The sequence below is a fragment of the Passer domesticus genome, chromosome 1 (assembly GCF_036417665.1).
Source record: "Passer domesticus isolate bPasDom1 chromosome 1, bPasDom1.hap1, whole genome shotgun sequence".
Taxonomy (NCBI): Eukaryota; Metazoa; Chordata; class Aves; order Passeriformes; family Passeridae; genus Passer; species Passer domesticus.
Genome location: NC_087474.1, coordinates 141606372 through 141625977, shown reverse-complemented (window position 1 = coordinate 141625977; position 19606 = coordinate 141606372). Strand labels below are relative to the sequence as shown.

Below are 19606 nucleotides of genomic sequence, written 5' to 3'. Positions count from 1 at the left end.
TACCGCACACCTAGATTTCCTTGAATGAATTATCTTCTTCCGTGCAGAGATTGTCTCTTGCTGAATCCCTAGACCTTAAGAGATTTGTAAAGATTTGTTTTTAAGACCCTCAAGTGTTTGGAGAAGGGACAGCTTCACCCCAGCTTCAGCCCAGGTCGCCCGTGTTCTGAGTGGGGGTAAAACAACCACAGGGATGACAAGCTTTCCTGAGTCTCTTCAGATTGGTCCTTCAGCAGACTGCAGGTGTGACAGTATTGTCATAAGGAACACAAGGGCTGTTTGATTTTGTAAATTTATCTGTAAAGCCTCTGGACACGCAGATATAGCCAGTAGCACTCTGCTTCACATCTGCTCCATGCTGGGTAACAAATTATAGGAGCCCTTTCAAACATTCTCTTAAGGTCTACTCCTTAGAATTGCACTGAGAAACACCTAACTGAACATGAAGGTAAAAAAGTACTCTAACTGTCCCTCACAACAGAAGATACTTAAATTGGACAATCAGTGTAGAAAGGTTGGCCTAACTTGCACACCACAAAATACAGCTTTATTTGGACCTCTGTAGGTGACATAGTTGACTCCGCTACAATACCATCACAACTGTTCTCTTTTTATAAGCCACATTTCTCAGAGCCTCAAAACTGCAACATGTAAACTGAGATGGTTTTGAGAAAGAATTGGTGATTTGAACAGCCTAGAACATTTATAATGTCGTTTTTTATAATAATAAAATAATTATAATCCCTGGGTTTAGTGATGGAGGAATTATTTAACAGCCATTTAAAATTTACAATTTCATAAAACCATTGGCATTTCAAGAACTGTTTTTCTCTAACATTTTAAATAATTCTGATCTTTCATTATTAGGGAAAATAGCAATATACCAAATATTTTGGTCCAAAACATATAGGCAACTTCTTTTTTTTCCTCTCCAAAGTGTATTTCCTAAGACAGGCAGTAGGTCCTGTCATGGAGACATAGCTTTGAACTGTGTGCTACACTGATCTCAGGACTGGCAATAAGTGTTATAAATTGAGACATCTTTGCAGTTACAGCAGCCTGGTATTCACAGCAAGAGTGAAGATGGGTGTCTTACATAATGTGGAAAAAATATCATGAGTTTCAGAAAAATTTTAATAACACAATAAGAAAGAATTGTTCATCCTATTCACAGAAAAAGGCAGAGGCCATCTGTTAAACTGGTGCTCGGTTATGTCACTAAAGAGAGATCCAATGTCTGTGAAGACCTGCACAAAATTCACTCCGAAAAATATGTCTAATTCTGGCACAACCTAAGTTTCAGGTAAACGCACTTGTAATCTCAGCTATGTCCATTTAACACTGCTCTCATGCGCTATTTCCTGAGCTTCTAAAGAATGAACTCACCTGGCAGTGTCAACTCCTGACCGTGGTCTTAGCACATTGCATCCCACCAAACACCATCAAAGCCCTTCATGTCAATGCTCCCAGGTCCACGTTCCTTGCTCAGGGAGTCCCAGTCCCTCTTTGCATAAAATGCCACTCCAGTGGTTAAAAATCAGGGGAGAAGTAGGAGGGTCTGAGGATATTATTCGATTATGTGACATATGTTGCTAAGCCTGGCACAGCTGGCTCTGGCTCCAGGTACTGGAGTTACTGCTGGAATAACTTCCTGTGCTGTGCATGGTCACTTCCCCCAGCCCAGGACCCCCAGCACAGGCTGGGAGCAGACACAGTCAAAGCAGCCACATCCTTCCCCAGCTCAAGCAGCTGCTCTTCTCCTTTATGAAAAACCAAAGTTGTTCTCCACATCGGTTCCAGCTGCAGGCCACCACTAGGCCACTTTGACACAGTTACACCTTGTATGTCATGACAAAGAGCTTACGCTAATTCAATCAAGATCAATAAAGCATAGTAGGGAGCTTTTTTTTCCCCTGCAAAACCTTTGCAAGCTTTTAAAATTAATTTGTATAACATATATTTAGCTTCATTCACTCCCTCAGAAATCAGTACAGACATGACATTGTCATTATTATTAACTATTGTTATCAATAAGAATGTTTTCTTTGACACTTAAAATGCAAAATTATTTAAGTGAAAGCTGTAAGTTTTATAAGATCATTATTATGACAGAGAGCCTAGAATTGTACAGCATGTTTTAAACTCCCATCTGAAAGCAGCAGAAGGCCCAATATGTAGACCAGACCTACTACTTCTTGTCAAAGTCTGGTGCATCCCTGAGACCCAGCTGTGAAGGGAAAGGTTCCTATTCTGGAAAGGCCCTCAGCTGTCATGGATTTTTCAGGTGGGCAGAAAAGTGGCAATACGAAGTCCAAGGGCAATCAAAGAGAGACATCAGGGCTTTAGGATGACAGGTTAAGGAATCAGGAGTACAAGTGGGCTTCTCTATTCTCTCAGTTGCAGGAAATGAGGAGGGAAGAGAGGGAGATCCAGCAGATCAATATTTGACTCTGAGCCTGGCATCACCAGCAGAATTTTGTAGGATTTTGATCATGTTTACAGTTTATATGGCACCAGGCCTGCTGATAACAAACTGGGGGGGGGGGGGGGGGGGGGGGGGTCACCTGTCTCAAAAGGAGAAAAATATTTTTCTCAGGCATTAGCAGGTAAAGAGAGAGCTTTAAACTCGGTCTGAAGAGAAAAGGCATGAAACCAGACTTGTTACAGATAAACCAGGCAGCACCCTTCCAGTGTCTGAGAGACATTGCTAGTGGGGTCCTTCATTGTGCTGTCTCCATGGAGGTAGAGGATAGAGAGCCATGCAGCAGCAGACACAAGGATTATTGATGTGTTAGAAGTAATGGAAGTACTAAATTAGTGGTAATCATTAATCTTGTAGGTATTTTCCAACCTGTGCTTTTATAATCCTAAATGTATATGCGTTGTGTGCTATGTGTACAAAAAATATATTGCCTAGATTATTTTTATATTACATTTCCTACACTGAATTGCCGTAAATAAACATTTTGTTACTACTTCCTCTGTATTGATTGGTCCGATTTTCCTCAAGGTTGCTTCTAAGAACAAAATCAGGAACACCATAAAGTTGGTATAAGTTTTTTTACACATCAGGAAGAGTAAGGGGGTCAAGGTTTCAGCAGAGTTGTTTCACATAAGTACACGCAACTTTTCACATAAGTACACGCAACTGTCTACTCTGACTGGGTGAAATTTCCTTTCATTCTACGCTGTCTTACTACTTACTTATCAGACCATGGTTATGGATATTGACATATGAAAATTCAGTTATTTCACTCAAGTTAATTACTTGCTTCAGAACCAATTTGATAGCAATAATAATAATAATAAGTAGCAGTACATTTTCTATTCACAATCCACAACAGCAGATAACTATTCAGGGGAAGTAATAAAGGTTCACTGGTATAAGAATAATAACAAAAACAGCTTAAAACAACATACATGAAGGTAAGACAACTAATAATATTCATTTGATTGAGCTAAAATTCATGGTCTCCAATACTTTCATATTCAATTAGAAACTATCCTCTTATAGGCTGGGAAGTAATTTCAATCAATCTTAGTTTTCTTTCTGACATTGGAGTAAATACAAAACTATTTCTAAAAAGCACTAAAAATAAAAATCATCCTATTACCACAAGAAAAAGAAATCTCCATTGGAGTAAACCACATCAGTCATTTTTAAATTTGTCTCAAAACTTCAATGGGTTGACTTTATAGACACAGGTCTTTTTGCAGATCAGACATTCTTTAACCTGCAGCAGACAGCATGAAACTGGCATAAGGGCTGTATCATGTGCTCCAGTTAATTCAACAAAAACGCGGTCATGCGCCCACACTTGATCCAGATCAAATATGCACTCATTGTGATCCAGGAGCACGCAAATCTGGTATTAAAGAACATGAAACCGTGGCCTTATATGATAGCCCAGCTTTAGATATTTTGCAGATTTCATTGATAGGTTTTTCAGTAGGCATGTTTTTTCCTTTAACTTATCCAAATACTTGTAGGAGCTGTGATGTTCTTTTCCATGTAAATCATTAAATTTATGATTTAATAAATTAATAAAAGGGAAAGAGTTCATTTCAACTCTGTAAATGAAACAGAAAATCAGAAAAAAATCCCAATTCCCATTACAACAAAGCTGAGTCATCTGTGAAGGGCTGTAGATGTGTGGTTGCAACCAATTTAAATAGATAAAACAAAGTAATAGAAACCAAATCAAATCTATATAGTGAAGCAATCAAAAAATTAGAAATCTTACCTTTTTCACTAACACTTTCACTTTCAATCTCTACATCATCACAACTTGTATATTCTGGTGTGGATGCCAATTCTTCTTCTGAGCTACTTAATGAAACCTGGCGCATTTTACCTCCTTTTTTCGTTTTATGGGGCTTTGGTGGTGGAGGTCTGACAGATTCAGACTGGTCCGAGCTGAGTGAATCATTCCGTAACATGGTCTCCATCTTTTCACGTTTTGTTTTCCGGACAGCAGAACTGGGATCCAAATGATGCTGTTTCCTTAAAGAATCAGAGCGCCTCATGTCTGGTCTTTCCAGAGGAATTGGACTCCTCCTAGGTGTAGGAGGGCTATGATTTGTGGTCCTCTGACGATTGGGACTTGGTCCCTGAGCCTCTCGAGTTCTTTCCATAGAGTATGAACGTTGGTTTTCCATGGCAGCCCTGCGCTCAGACACGGATCTTTGCCTTGATGGCCGTTCCATCCTGAGCATGGACATCCGGGAATCCTCCAGCTCTGTATTTGCCAGTGAGACATCGCTATGCCTGCGTTCATGCCGCGCTCGGGACACTTCAGCGTGGATACGCATCTGCTCCTCATATGGCTGCGGCTTGACTGGATAACGAGCCAAATTAGGATCACTCCGGTATCGTGCCTGGTATTCCTCTTCCCTCCTTTGTCTCTCATATTCTTCCCTGCTTTGTGCATCTTCTTCTTCTACCGGATACTCCTTGGAACGCCTGCGGCTCCTTCTGTTGGAATCTCTATAATCACCCAGTTCAGGTTCCTCGTATAACTGGGGCCCACGCTGTGACCGCCTATCTGAATAATCTGATGGTGACCTGGGCATCGCACTGTCTGATGTAGCATACTGTGAATATTCGTCTCTCTCGTCCCTTTGGTCGTATCTTCTGCTCTGTTCTCTTGATATTGAAGGGCTTCTTTTCCTAAATAATCATGGCAAGAAAGCAGAAAGAGAATTCTGTCAATATTTTGTGTAGCACAAATATACAGTTAATGCTAGTGAAAAGATAAAATGACCAGCTGAGGGGAAAAAAATCCATCCATTGCATTTTTTTGTGAATGTGCTCTCACATTTTCTGTACTAAATTAAAGAAAGGATGTCATGCTATAAATCTGCTTACAGCACACAGTTTGAATAAAAAACAGCTTTGAAGGAAAAATGCTAATGTGACTTTATAAAATAAAGAATACAAATACTTAGGCTACTTTGTAGTCATGACTGCTTTACAAGTACCAAAATTTTATAATCCTTTGTAATCATTTTACAGCAACATAAACTTGACCATATACTTCTGTTTAATGGAGTTTTATAATCACCATGGAAATTAGGGCTAGAAGGATCATACAGTTAGTTTACTCTTTCAGCAGCTGTTATTGCTCAAAAACACACGTCAGTTCCCACAAAACTATAAATTGTGCCAAGGGCAGAAAACACACAAAGATTCAACAGCGGCACTTTTCTAAATCAGATGAACTCAGAAGTCCTGAACTCAGAAAACAAACCACAGTTTTGTGTTGTGAAGGGAAAGAGTTTCAAAGTGCTGCCTGAGTTGAGAAAGAATCCTTCTCATCTCTGTAGGGATGGTAGCAGTATTAGTCCAAGCATCTGAGCAAGACAAATACCAGAATGGAATTCCTGTGCCATATAAAGCATTAACTCATTTATGTCATTTATACCATCTAGCTATAGGCAGCTACTGAGGCTTCAGAGGAAGCCTTCTTTCCTGACACTGACAAATGATAGATTGAAGTATGTGATTAATTTATATGTAATATTTTACATAAAGGGTGTGTATGGAACATACAATGAATGTTATGGGTTTTTTTCAATGTTGTTTGACATGACATTGTTTGCTACATGACTAGAAGGCATGAGTTAAATAGGAAAAAATCAAACTGGATCTTCAAATCTTGCATTTATCAATCCTTACAGGTTAATAAGCATGTAAAATGCTACATTCCAGATGTGTCCTGATTCATGCTTGGCTTTTCATCCTACATGGATCTGAAGTTACCTGCAGAAAACTGGAGCAGAGATTGTGGATAAAAGAGACTGAGAGGTGGGCCTTCTCTGGAATAACGTAGATCAACTCCAACTTTAAGTAATAAAAATACAAATGAGAAGCTATTTTTGTGTTAGTCTTTTTTCTTATATTTAGTTCTACCATTATAATTAAGATCCCTTTTACAATATTTTCTACACTCACAAAATGATCACTGATTCTGAAGGGCAGCCTTGTAGGCAGCAGCCAGGAGATCCTGCCTAATGTTTAGAAGGACAGGAAAAAAGACAAGCAAATACAAAGCCCTGTTTTTGTCACAGTTGACCTAGAAGCAGAAAGAAAACACTTCAACTTTGTGAAGGGGAGAACAAGAAAGAGGTTCTCCTTGGTGCCCAGGAAAGTATAAAGGGCTCTGTCTATCTGATAGGAGAGAAAACATTATTTTCACAGCCAGGAGGGAAATGCAGTCTCTGCTCAACAAGGAAAAACAACAACTGTCAGCGCAAAGTGTGCATGGCCTGTGGGGTGACTGGCAAACTGGCATCCTGTACTGTTTTAGGTACCATACAGAATTATTAAACTGTGCTTGAAAGATTTGGACCCAGTATTACCTTGTAAATAGTAAAGTAATTTAGTTTTGTAATGGCATCTACAAATGAGGAAACTAATTCAATCTTGCAAAAATGAAACTCTTTGTGTGAAGCATGACAAGTTCTATAAGCATCGTGCAGACGCCTGTTTGCTTACAGTGAAGCTAAGATGTCCCATCTGTCTTGTTACAGTGGTGTGTTAGTACTAGCACAAATTATAACCTCTGTACATTTTACAAAATCTCTACAGATTCTGCTACTGGGGACTCAACTTGAATCATTCTTATGTAACATGAACAGAGTTTCAGAAGGCTAAAACCAGAATGGCCAACAGGAAGGGACAATTAGAACAGAACTACCCAAATGCAGACAGTTTGCAAAGACATAGAAGATTCATTAAGACCACAGAGATTAGATGCAGAAATTATTTAAGGAAGATAAATGTTTTTCACTTAAATACTTCAGATGATGAAAAATTATGCCACATCCCAAAATAAGTTGTTCCAATAGCAAATTACCCAATCCCTGAAAATTTCTGCCATGGCTGTAGCAAAATTGTGCATAACTTCCTCTCCCCAGCTGTGTCCCCCATATAAGAAAAATCTGCATTCATCAGATATAGACATTAATCCTTGTGAATCTCATTGCAAGATCGAGACAAATACATGTACACATGAAATGTACAAATAGACTCTTCATACTCACACTGTGTATACTCAGTCTGTATAACCTACAGCTCATGTGTCTTCAGAGCCACATTGTTTGCATCAATTTGATCCTCCAAAGCATTAAAACATTCTAGAACATATAGTTTATAAGATCAACTCCACGATGAACAGTGTAACACACAAAGCCATACAGATTCTGATTTCACAAATCTCATGTGTGCCTTGGAGCAGCCTGAGTGTACACATGCTTCAATATTAAAAATATACATACTTGTACCTACAGCAATACAAACAACACAACAGTAAGAACTGGTTTAGCTACAAACAAAAGATTATATAAACATACACAAAATGTGTGTGTGTGTTTACATATACATATAAATAAATATATCCTCCACATGTCACTCCATGTCACAGTGTCCTCATAAGGATGCAATCCTCTTCTGATGACATTATGGCTATAATGTCATGATGGTGGGAAGGCTGAGGGGGATAAAAGAGATTTCCGTACAAGTGAAAACATTACTGTTGAATTATTGCTGAGGAAAATGTATTTCTGTTAAGGAAATACATCATCAGACTAATTGGCACATGACTTACTAAAAAGTACACCTGTTTTTTCTAGCATTAACTATGTTAATGAGAGGAGAATGTGTTGATTTAGTACTATATTTTTATACCACTTGTACAAGCATTCTCTAACCTCGTGCGCTACATTTACTAAAAACAGTAATTTTCCTTATTTCATTTAAGATATAAAAATAGGAAACCATCAATGGCTGACAGTAATGTGAAGAGCAGCTGGGTCCTCAATCTACTCTAGCCATTTATGAAGGAAAAAGCTTTGCATGGCTGCTCTGTGTGTGGCAGCTACTAGGGCACATGCAAGAAAAAGGACTTACCTGCAAATATAGTGCTTTTCTTCAGAGAAAGCAGCCTAACAGAAAAAATTGAATTCCTGGCCTATGTTGGCTGACATCATAAAACCCCCTCTCCAATTAATTTCATTCCTGTTGAAGTCAGCTTACTTCACTACTGAAGTTACTGAACTAACCAGAAGCTGTAGTCCTGTCCATCAGAAATAAATTAACTGTACCTTTGTACCTGATCAGCCAGAAACCTCCGGTCAGGAGAGGGCTCATCCTGCCTCACAGTCACCAGACCCTTAGTATTAAAGTCTGTCATTCTCTACCGATCATCACAGCACAATTAGCCTCCTTTTATTATTCAACAATTTTTTCACTTTAAAAATACCTGATATATACAAAGTTGTACAATGAATGCCATACATTTTAAATCAGAGTTATGAAATCACAGTAGGAGGCAACTAGTACTGATGAAAACTTACGGCCTGTCCCTACTATTAAAAATCTGCTGCTATTTTTAGATCACTAGCTAATTCTCACTCACCTTCATGAGCAGTCTAATCCATTTCTCACCATAAACTACCTTAAAGATGCCTTAATAAAACCCTTTCATCAAGTACCCCCAGCTGGATCCACCATGGAAAATGACTACTCCTGCCCTTCCAGGACTTCCCTGGAACTTTGAAAGCTAAGTGAACTTTAAGGGTGTGATATGCACCCTCCAGCTGCCAGCTGAACTAAGCATTATATATCTCTTGTCAGAAGGATTACCACATTTTCTGAAAAGGTTATCACACCTATTCTGAAAAATCCTCCAGGCCATTGTGATTGCTACTTGTTTGAAACAACCATAAAATAAAATCTCTATTATGGTTTAAAAACTGCAAAAATCTTTGTCAGGCACATTCTATAAATGAGGATTTTTTTCAGATACAGAATATGAAACTTATTTTTTCCTACCAATTACTATATATTTATTTTTATTGTAATTTATCAATACATGACATTTGGTCTTTTAATACACAACCCATAACCCTGCACTGATGGACAACTTATTTGCAGTGCACTACAGATATCACTAATATTATGGAAAAGCAAATACCTTGACTGAAATCTGTACTCCTGCTCATAAGATTAAATTATTCAACTCCCCTACATTACAATAGAATTAAGTGCTTAAAATATAACATAGAAGAATATAGGACAGCTATTCAGCTTTGATGGCTGTGACTTCCATAATGGAACTAAATATCTTGAAACTTTGACATTCACTTTTATTCTGCCTTAAAGAGAAAACACTCTTCTGCTTTGATTTAGATTTTTAGAAAATCGACCCAAATGTACTGTAGAAAAGGATATTTTTTAAATTAAGTATCCATCACATTTCAGAAGTCAGAGACATTAAAAAACATTTTAATATGTAAAGTATTTATATCACTATCAAAACTAGATATCAGACCCTCCTGATAATGATCTTTTCCTTAGACTAATAGAATACACATTTTACCTGGAGAAAACCTTCATGAATATATAATTCTAAAGTTGTGTTTGACAACCTGAAGCAAGCTGCATTTACTTGAAAAGTAGTATTTATCAGAAGCTTTGGGTCAATTCAAAAATTATAATTTGGGTCAATTAAACAATGCTGTCAGTGGGTCTGAGCCATCAGCTACATGGAAATGAATACTGGGCATCTACTTGTAAGACCTAATTATAATTTACTAGACAATACTTTCAAATTTTGTTCTCTCTTTCCTACAAATTATCAAGGAATAAAGTTGAATGGAAAATTAAAACTGAAAATATCTCTCCTGCATATATCGTAATTTTGCTTAAATCAAAATGTGATCCTTTCAATACATGAAAGAATAATTCAGAGAAGGTAAAAAAAAATGACATTTCCCACCAGAACTTTTTCACAAAAGTCATGCAAGATAGAGAGCTTCTTGTTAGAGACCTCATCAAATTCCCTCAACACTGGTTCATTTCTCCTTCCATGGCTTCTGTCAGGGAAAGTGCATTTGTTGGTCCCTGAATGATCATTTAAGAACAGTTATTTTACTATTTGAAATTTTGCATTTTTATGTGTTGCATTCAACAAACAGGACACTTGTTTTAGAACAACAGTGACAGGGAGCAGGATTTGTCACACAGTTCCCAGGCTGCCAGGAGCTGAGCTGGGCACTCTCCAGACCTCGCACCCAGAGCCCCTGGGAAACTCAGAAATGAACCCAGAAAACTTGCTCTGCAGCTTTAGGGTCTGCCTGCCTATCACAGGGAAGGCTCCACTCTCTCATTTAGGAAACTATCTCCACAGACTTCCTTTGCCAGACTGAAACATCTGCAAATTTTTTGGCAGTGGTGTTAAGAAGCTGGCTGGTAATGATTTAACTCTCCATTCCTCTCTTATAACTTCTGCCTTTGCTGAGTCATACTGTGCAGGAGAATTCACTCTGCACATTCTTCAAAGCAGCTATGGCTCCCTTATTGAAAAAAGAGGCTTTTTTTTTTTTTTACTTCAAAGCAGTTTCAGTTTTCACTGAGATCTCTCTTTACAGTTCCTCTATGCTGTCTAGTTTTATACTAGGTTAAACTTATGATTTGTCAGTTCCCCTCTCCTTATTTTCTCACCCCCTCAAAAAAAATGAAGAATGTAAGCAACCAGTGCACAATTCACAAGTTAATTAATTTAAACAGCCTCCTTTGATAAATAGAAAAGGTGTTTATTGTATTTGACCAATATGGTTTTCAAAAAATTGTTCTGAAGTACATCTAACACTCACATATCTAAGGAATCCACTAGGTAAAGCTCATGTGAGACAATATTTCATTCCTCATTTCAGCTGTGCCTCACAATTTTATCTTATAGAAACCATACTTAGAAACATTAGAATACATTCCAGCTAAATATCTCCAAAGAATATGAATTAAGCTTACAATGAATATGAATTAAGTTTACAATTCAGTAAATTTACTGAAGTATGAGACTGGTAGAGCAGATGTTGATCTCTGTTAGATTTTAACTGAAAATAAGAATTCACTGACTGCAGGCTTGTATCAACAGAACAAAATGAAATCTGTAGTAACAAAACGTTAATGTAATTAAAGTCACCACTGACAACAGTTTTGCTTTGAACTTGACATGATTGCACAGACAGATGAAACAATACATATTTTTCTAACAAGTAATTCAGCAAAAATCCAGCATTGCAGCAGGGTTACTTTCAATTTGTATGAGGAAAAGAGTTATAACATGGAAAAAACTGCTGAACAAATGAGGTGATTGTAAGTATCAATGGCTAATCTGCAAATATTTAGGTAATACATTTGTTTTGCTTTTTTTCCTTAAATCAAAAACTTCACAGACAGGAAAACTGGACTAACAGTAAAAATTATTTTGTCCTCTATTTTTCCTGAGCAGCCCTTAAATCATATAGTATGATTTTAGAGAACTGCAAACTGAGAACTAAAACAACTATATTTTACTGAGTGTTCATTCAGATATATTGATGAATGCTTACCTCTTATAAATAGGTTAAACACGCCAAGATTTTTCATTATTTCTACTTCTGAACATTTTCAAAATTAATATTTTGCTGATTATTTCCACTTAATAAATAAACAAGCCATATTGCACCTTTTCTTCCAGTAAAAATTTTGTCTCAAAAAAGATAATAATAAAAACTATGCTAAATAGCAAATTGATTAGATTGCTTTCAAGAATACTCGGCAGGAATGGGCATTCTTGTTATCTGTATCAGTACTGACACTACAGAAACCATCTGCAGGAGGGTGGAATCAATTAACAGCTGTCTAACAGCAGGATTCAAATTACTTTAAAACACAGGGTGTTAATAGAATAGTAGGTCACAAAAACACTAACGTAAGAATGAGTAAATATGTTGCTGAACTGTTACTAAAAAGTACAAATAATACAAAAGAACATTTCAAAATTATATATATACTATTTTAATTAAAATAAATATAATGTTTCAATAATTATTTTTATCATAGAAAACAGAACACAATTTAAGAAACTAAATTATAGAGTAGCAAAAGATTATTTTAAAGATAATATTTGCATCTATCTTAAGCACAAGAAAAAGTTTTTCAGTACTTCCATTGAGTTTTTTTACTAAAAATAAAAAATATCTCTCTAATCATCCCCCAGAAGAAATACTGAGCACAGATATTGTTTTCACACAATACATTCTGCATCTTTCTTCTCTGCTTTACCTTTTGATCAGCCACTGCACATCTGGGAAGCTGGAAGCCTCGGGTTCATGAGAATACATCAATTTCTGTTCTCGCTAGTGCTTTCATTTAATCCTCTAGGTTCAGTGAAATCATATAAACCATCTCTTAATTTCGAGACACAATTTTTTAGGTATGTATATTATAAACCCTTCCCTGCCCCCAAAATGCACTTATAAAATATAAGGCATCTAGGAAAAAAATAAAGTTTAGTATCCACAACAACAGCAATTCAAGTGAGAGAGCTGACCCAATGGGAAGCTACTGAGAGCATGAGAGGAGTGTTATAGTTTAATGCTGTTACCATGTGCTGTATATAGCTGGAGGTCAAGTAAGAATTTACCCTATAAGGAGGATTATGGTACTTAGCTGATTAGTGCCTTGCTACAGTACTATTGCCTACAAATGTACATGCTGGTCAGGACATTTCATTTAAACTGTTTTTAAAATTGTGCAGGTCCAGTATTTCATATTTTGTGATACTAGTTCCAGCGTTTTCTTTATGTTTTAGGTCTCCAATAAAGTTATGTATTATCATATAGTTTTAGTTTTAGTAATAAGTTTTATTTTTAGTAAGAAGTCAAATGTTGGCATAATTTACAACTATTAGGCTAAAATAGTTGTGGCATCTATTTCAGTCTGATGTGCTGCACATACTGTAGAACTGAAAACATTTTTTCTTACACAGTTTAAAAAAAAATGAAAACAGTGAAAATCAATGGGCTAATTATTTCCAAAACCAGTCATCAAAACTCACATTCAAAAGATGTTGAAAATATGAAAATAATAGAGAGCAAATGTTTATCTTCATTTGCCTTAAATAAATTATGAACATATTTTTCTAGTTTTCCACCGCTTTCTCTACCTATGCAAACTAGCTTATGAATAGATTATACTTAATACAAAGCACCAACCAAATCTGACTGCAACACATTTAAGCCATGATAAAGCAACATGACATGGAAAAACAAAAGATTTAGCAGAAACCTAGATTTTCTCCACCTCAATAATCGTGAGTTCAGATTCCAAGGAAAGCATTCTGACATCAAAGTTTATTTTCTCAGCCATCACAGAGAATATATCATAATAGACTTCATCTATACATAATTTCATCTAATTTTGAGTCTAATCTTTTTTAAGTGTTTCAGTTTCTTACAATAGGGAATGTTTCTTCAAAGGAAACCTTTAAGTTTGATGACAGGGAGAATTTTCTTTCAAAGAAACACTCCGTTATTATGTGGGCATTATCACCATTACACAAAACATAAAACTATTTCAATAATGACCAAACTAAGAAAATATCAGTGACATGAGCTGTCACTTGAGAACTGTTTTCCCTAATAACATCTGGAGGCTATTTTGGACTGTTGAACTTTTAAAACTCTAACTTTACCCATGAACTTGAGTCAGTACATATTCTGTTTTTTCTGTGTCTCTTCATTGTGTCCACAATTACTATATAAATGTGATATCATACAATGAACTTAAGTCTTAAAATATCTCTGTGATTCATATTTCAGTCTGGAAGAGATGGAATAGATCATACTGAGCAGTTCTGATGCCTCCATAAAAGAGCAAGCATAAAATAACTGCTGTGAAAATGTCCAGTTGCCTCAGTAATGGGAGGTAAAGACCCATTATTAAATCTTGTGAATTAGATCAGTGGTGGCTCATCAATGAATGATGGGCTGTCTGCATCAGCTTCTCCAAGACCAAGATGTCAGGGAAATGTGTTCCTGCTAGGGAACATCAGCTGGACCACTATGGAATGAGACAGGTGCATTCAATAGCTCATGGAAATTACCTTGGTACATAAAACTTTACATTTCTGGTTCAGCTGTCATTCTCAACATACGGGTGAGATGGCATTAAATGTCTCTATTTTAAAGTAGCACCTAAGTCTGTCATAGAAGCAGACCACAAGTTTAGAGGAAATTAGGTTGTATTTCTGTAAAAACTGTAGCACCTGTGTTATGTTTGGTAGGACATGATTTTACAATGTTTTTTAAGCAAAAGAACTTCTTCCACAGCAGTTTAAGCAGTGGGCTCACAATCCACAGCTGTTACGTACCAAAATGTTCAGGATCAAATGGTTGTGGCTGCCTAGACAGAGCTCCTTCAGTTCAGAGCCCCTCAGGCAGGAGGTTAGGATGGAAACCATGCCTGTGCTGCTGGGTTTACAGAGACACTATCTAAGAAATTCCCACCACACTACTGTGCAGTAACAACCTCACATGGATAATAACGGCCTGGTTTTTGAAACATCAACAGGTCAAAGAGCCATCCTTAGATACTCAGTTCAGATCTCTGAGGTAGGTATTTCTACCAGCATTACTTTGTTTTTCTGCAGTGCTGAGACCAGCTCAGGATATTCCTCCCCTTTTATTCTCTTATCATCTGTTAGATATCTCTGCACCAGAGCAAGTCTTCCCTAAAAGAGGCTCAATATGAAGCCTTCTAAAGAAAAAAATGGATGCTTTCAAAAATCCATATGGAAGATCACTAAGTACTCTAGAAAATGTGTGGAAGTGAACACTTGGAAATGAAAAGGATAACCTGGCAGTTTAGCAGCTTCTAACAAGAAGGTAGCACCAAAATGACAACCATAGAGAACACAAAGAGGAAAATAGCAACCACTTTGAGCAGGAAAAAAAACGATACTGAATAGTCGTTATAGAACTACTAGCAACAACATAGCACTGAATAAAATTCACTGAAACATATGACTATGTTTCTTCCAAGACAATTGTGTGGAAATCTAAGGCAATTTAAAAATAAACTAAAATAAACTTCATCTCGTAACATAAACAAGTCCATATTTTACATTCTGTATTCTACATTCTACTACAGTGAAGTTAGACTTAGTTACTCTACTTTTGCTTCTAAAATAAGATGCCAGTTTCTTATATTCCACAGGAGAAATGAATGCTCATTTCGTAACTTCATGTGTATATAAACATCCCAACTAATTCATGCTTTAAAATTCCTGTCACCAACATTATCTGCTTTACCCAATAAAATTGTTTTCAGCAAGATCCTACAAAGTCAAATGTTGAAATTCTCACTGAAGTTCAGGCTGTGCTATTAGCAGATTTTTGACATAACATTGGTCATTTTTTCCATCAATTACAGAATTTCTAGAAAAGGTGCAAGAATAACCAGAGGGCTTGTCATTACCAACTAGACTCAAATGGCAAATAGCTGACAAACACTGAGAGGTTTATACAAATTAAACAGGTTCTCAGCAGCTTTGATAACACAACAAAAGTTATGGAACGCGCTCAGTAACTCAGTCTTGAGCAGGGTGTGATCAATCAGCTAAGGAAACAGAGAAAGGAACAAGACAGAAGTAATGGAGCAAGAAAAAAAGCAAAGCATTTTGTGAACTCATTAAATCTTTCCAAGACTAATGATGACTTCATCTCTCTGAGTACTGTTATTGTCAGATTTTGGGGACCAGGAGTATGTCTTAAGTTAAACTTTACTTTCATTGTTGTCCTGAATACAAAAGGTTAAATGTTTGCTCACTGAAGCACTTTTCAAGAATGAGATCAACTGGATAACAGGCTGGGGAGCCAGGCTACAAAAATTATTCAAGATGCTTGAGTTGACAGAGCAGAAAATGATGATCAAGTTTCAGTAATTCAGTTACTGTAATTTAAATGGTGAAAATGGATAGTTGGACAGATCTGACTTTTACAATTCGCAAAGAATATTTCATGGTATATAGTAATTTTGAAATGCATATTGAGGTGAACTAACACAAAATAGTTACAATATTAATAGATTCATATATTAAAATGAGTGAAGAGAAACCATGATCGAGTAGTTTGATTTCCTTCTTCCTGGATGCTTTTACAGAAATTAGATTAATGCTGGATATGAATGAAACTTTGCTGAGAAGGAATAAAAAATCAAATTAAATTCCTTATATTTTGGCTTACAGTGGCACCAAGCTCATTTACACTAATCATTAGAGAAATATTTCCCAAAACAAAGGATTAGATTATTTTGGTTTATATGGATGATATGCTATTAAAAGCATAACCTGAAGAACTATTACATTTCCACTAGCTGGCCATTTCCCTACTGCTGCAAGTCCTGTAGCAAAGTGAGAAAAACCAACACTATTCTGTTGGAATTGAGTTTGATTCATAATTACATAGAAATTTGGTGTAGAGGGTGGAGGGAGAGGATGAGAAGAAAAGTGGATAATTATAGCCATGTTAAAAAATTTATGCAGCAGATAAAAACCACCTAAAATACAGGGAAATTCTCAAGAGAATTATCATCATCAATACCTCATAGAAAAGAAAATGTTTTATAAGGTCAAGTTTTTTTGAAAAGTGAACTGAAAGATATCACTGAGGTAGTGGCTCTGGACATCACTTCTTTGGCCCCTTTTTGCTTTTTTTGACTAGTTTCAATATCTTCAATAACACATTAGAAACTGTCTGTAAGTGAAGAACTCAGGTGCAATTGCTGATCAATAGAGTGAAGGCTAAAAGCTGACATTATTGATACAGAAGCATTTTCTATTCAATGTTATAAAAATACAATATTAAAACACAAATTTAATTTTAAAAATAGAGAAACATTATGACGTATTTTCTCTTCCTCATTCCTTTAAGCTAAGAGGGAAGAATTTTATTTGTGCTTTATAATGTAAGAGTGCCCTGCCTTGATGATTGTTTATTCTGTACTTGTTCTTGTGCCTTGTGATGTCTGTTCCATAGACCACCCAAAAAAGTTACACTGCACCAGCGTTAGTTGGGAGAGAACAGTTTCTCCCAGTGGAACACACACGGAAACCTCCAGAGACAAGGGCCAAGGCAGATTCACCTACTCTGATTCAGCACTAAGGTAATGTCAAATGGAAATTTTTTCTACTGAAATACAAGAAAAAAAGTCAAACTTCTAAAGTCATTAGGAATAACACACATTTCTGCAAGACAGAAACTTAACATGAAAAACTCATTCACAGCCAAGAGATTCAACATTTTGCCAGATATTATGAACAACATTTCTCAAGAATCATCAAAGATTGAGACACACAGAAAAATACCTGAGGACTTTTCAAGGCTGGCAAAAGTTGGCAATTATGTAATTCATCCTAATTCGACTTAATGCAAAATTCTGTTTTCTCTCTTTCTCAACATTTTCAGGTCAGGTCAACCTAACATTAGAAGGGGCATGTTGTCTTACTGACTGCAAATGGTAATTTTTTGTTCAAAAATTCCGCATTTAAAAAAGAGCCTTTAACTTGGACAAGAACCTGGACTTGAAGATTTGGTTTCATATTATCAATGATAATGGATCTATTAATCACATAAAATAAAATAATGAAAGTTTTTAATAGAGACTATGAGATGATTGCCATTTTATGCAAGTTATGTATAAACAGAGAGACTATCACAGGAGCCTATAAATTCTGCAAGAACCTGGACTGGGAACTGTCTTATCTTAAAAATACAGGGGAACTACAAACAAACATAGACATATGCATTTCACTGAAGTGGAATAAAATGCTTGCATTAATTATTTTATATAGGTGGTGTAGGTCTTATTTTATATAGGATGGTGTAGGTCTTGCAATCAGTATTGATCACTAGTTGGTACATTGGGCAAAGGATCTCATCAAGGTAAATTCTTAATCTAAGGAAGTTGTACTCAAAAAGATAATGAAATTGTGATTAATAGCGATTTGAAACAAAAACAAGAACTGGAAATTGAGATTACAGCTTTACAAATACTACCTACAGAAATCAAACAAAACAAAAAAAAAACAAACCAGTGATTGGAAAGATAGACACAAAATAAAATGCAAACCAGGATATTTCTTATCTAAGTCTCTGTCATTTGTTCCTTTGTAATAACAATGCCAGTTAGAAACAAGGGCTGTTGTACATTCTACAGGAGCTATAATTTACTCAGTGTAAGTACAGGCTAAGTGCCTGTTCAGGACCAAATCATTATACTCCTTTTTATTTAGTCACCTAAACACATGCTCAGAAATATTCCTGCTTTCAAATGTTCCTTATCATTACCACTGCCAAGTTTTCAAATATAATTTTGCTAGACTTTATATGATTAGGAATGATTTGTCCCTTATTCCTCCTTCTTGGAATGGATATTGCCCCAAAGAATCGTCTGGTCTGGAAAGGGACAGCAATTCCTGCCAATGGCACCATGTTGTCTATGAACTCAAAGGAAAGGAGGAAGTTAACTTAAAAACTTATGTCCTAATCAGCCTTAGACTAGCAACAAGATGATAATAATTTACTCCTGATCTTAGAAGAAAAAAGGCAAATAAAGCACACACACACAAAAACAACCATACTCTTTGCCCCTGAAAAAATATGGGGGTGGCCAAGATTAAGAATTCAAGATCCCAAAGGGCCTTATGATATATACTCACAAACTCTTTAATTTTCAGTAAATCTGAAAATGATAGAGTTTAACAAGAAGGAGTGGAAGTCTCCATATTTCATTGTTTGTGCAATGCTTGCACCTTGCAGGTGCCTGAAAATGTCTCTGTGGTGATTATCTTAGAAAAATTAGGAACAACTGCATGAGTAAAGTTAGGATAAGTATATCAGCACTAGGAACCCCTACAAAAACGCTCACATGAACAGGCTTCAGAAGTGAATAACAGGTGATTTTGACAAGGACATGTGAAAAAGCAGTGTTATAGCCTGATTCCATGATCAAGCTCAAGCACCAACTTAAGAGGGGGTTTTTAATATATATTACATCCAAAGATCAAGCGACAATTAATCCTCTGGACTTCTTTCTTAAGCTTGTTGAGTATTAAAGAGAGCTTCAAGTCAGACTTGATTTCCTTTCCTGATCCCCTCTGCTGTCAAGCTACCTGCTATCTAACAATAATTATGCTAGTTTCATGTAGCACACCAAGACATAAATACCCCAAATATTCTAATGCAAAAGTTCATTTGTTTCGGTGCCCAAGACCCAAAC

The 19606-nt window shown here is 36.3% G+C and overlaps 1 protein-coding gene across 50 annotated transcripts in view; it reads right to left on the bottom strand.

The window, feature by feature from the left end:
* RIMS2 (regulating synaptic membrane exocytosis 2) overlaps nucleotides 1-19606 on the bottom strand; it is a 445064-nt gene that overhangs the window by 249935 nt on the left and 175523 nt on the right. For all 50 annotated transcript variants that reach the window (XM_064394206.1, XM_064394146.1, XM_064393838.1 and 47 more), the window contains one exon: nucleotides 4245-5170. In XM_064394206.1, coding sequence (XP_064250276.1) covers nucleotides 4245-5170 — 926 coding nt within the window. The remainder of the gene's footprint in view (nucleotides 1-4244; nucleotides 5171-19606) is intronic.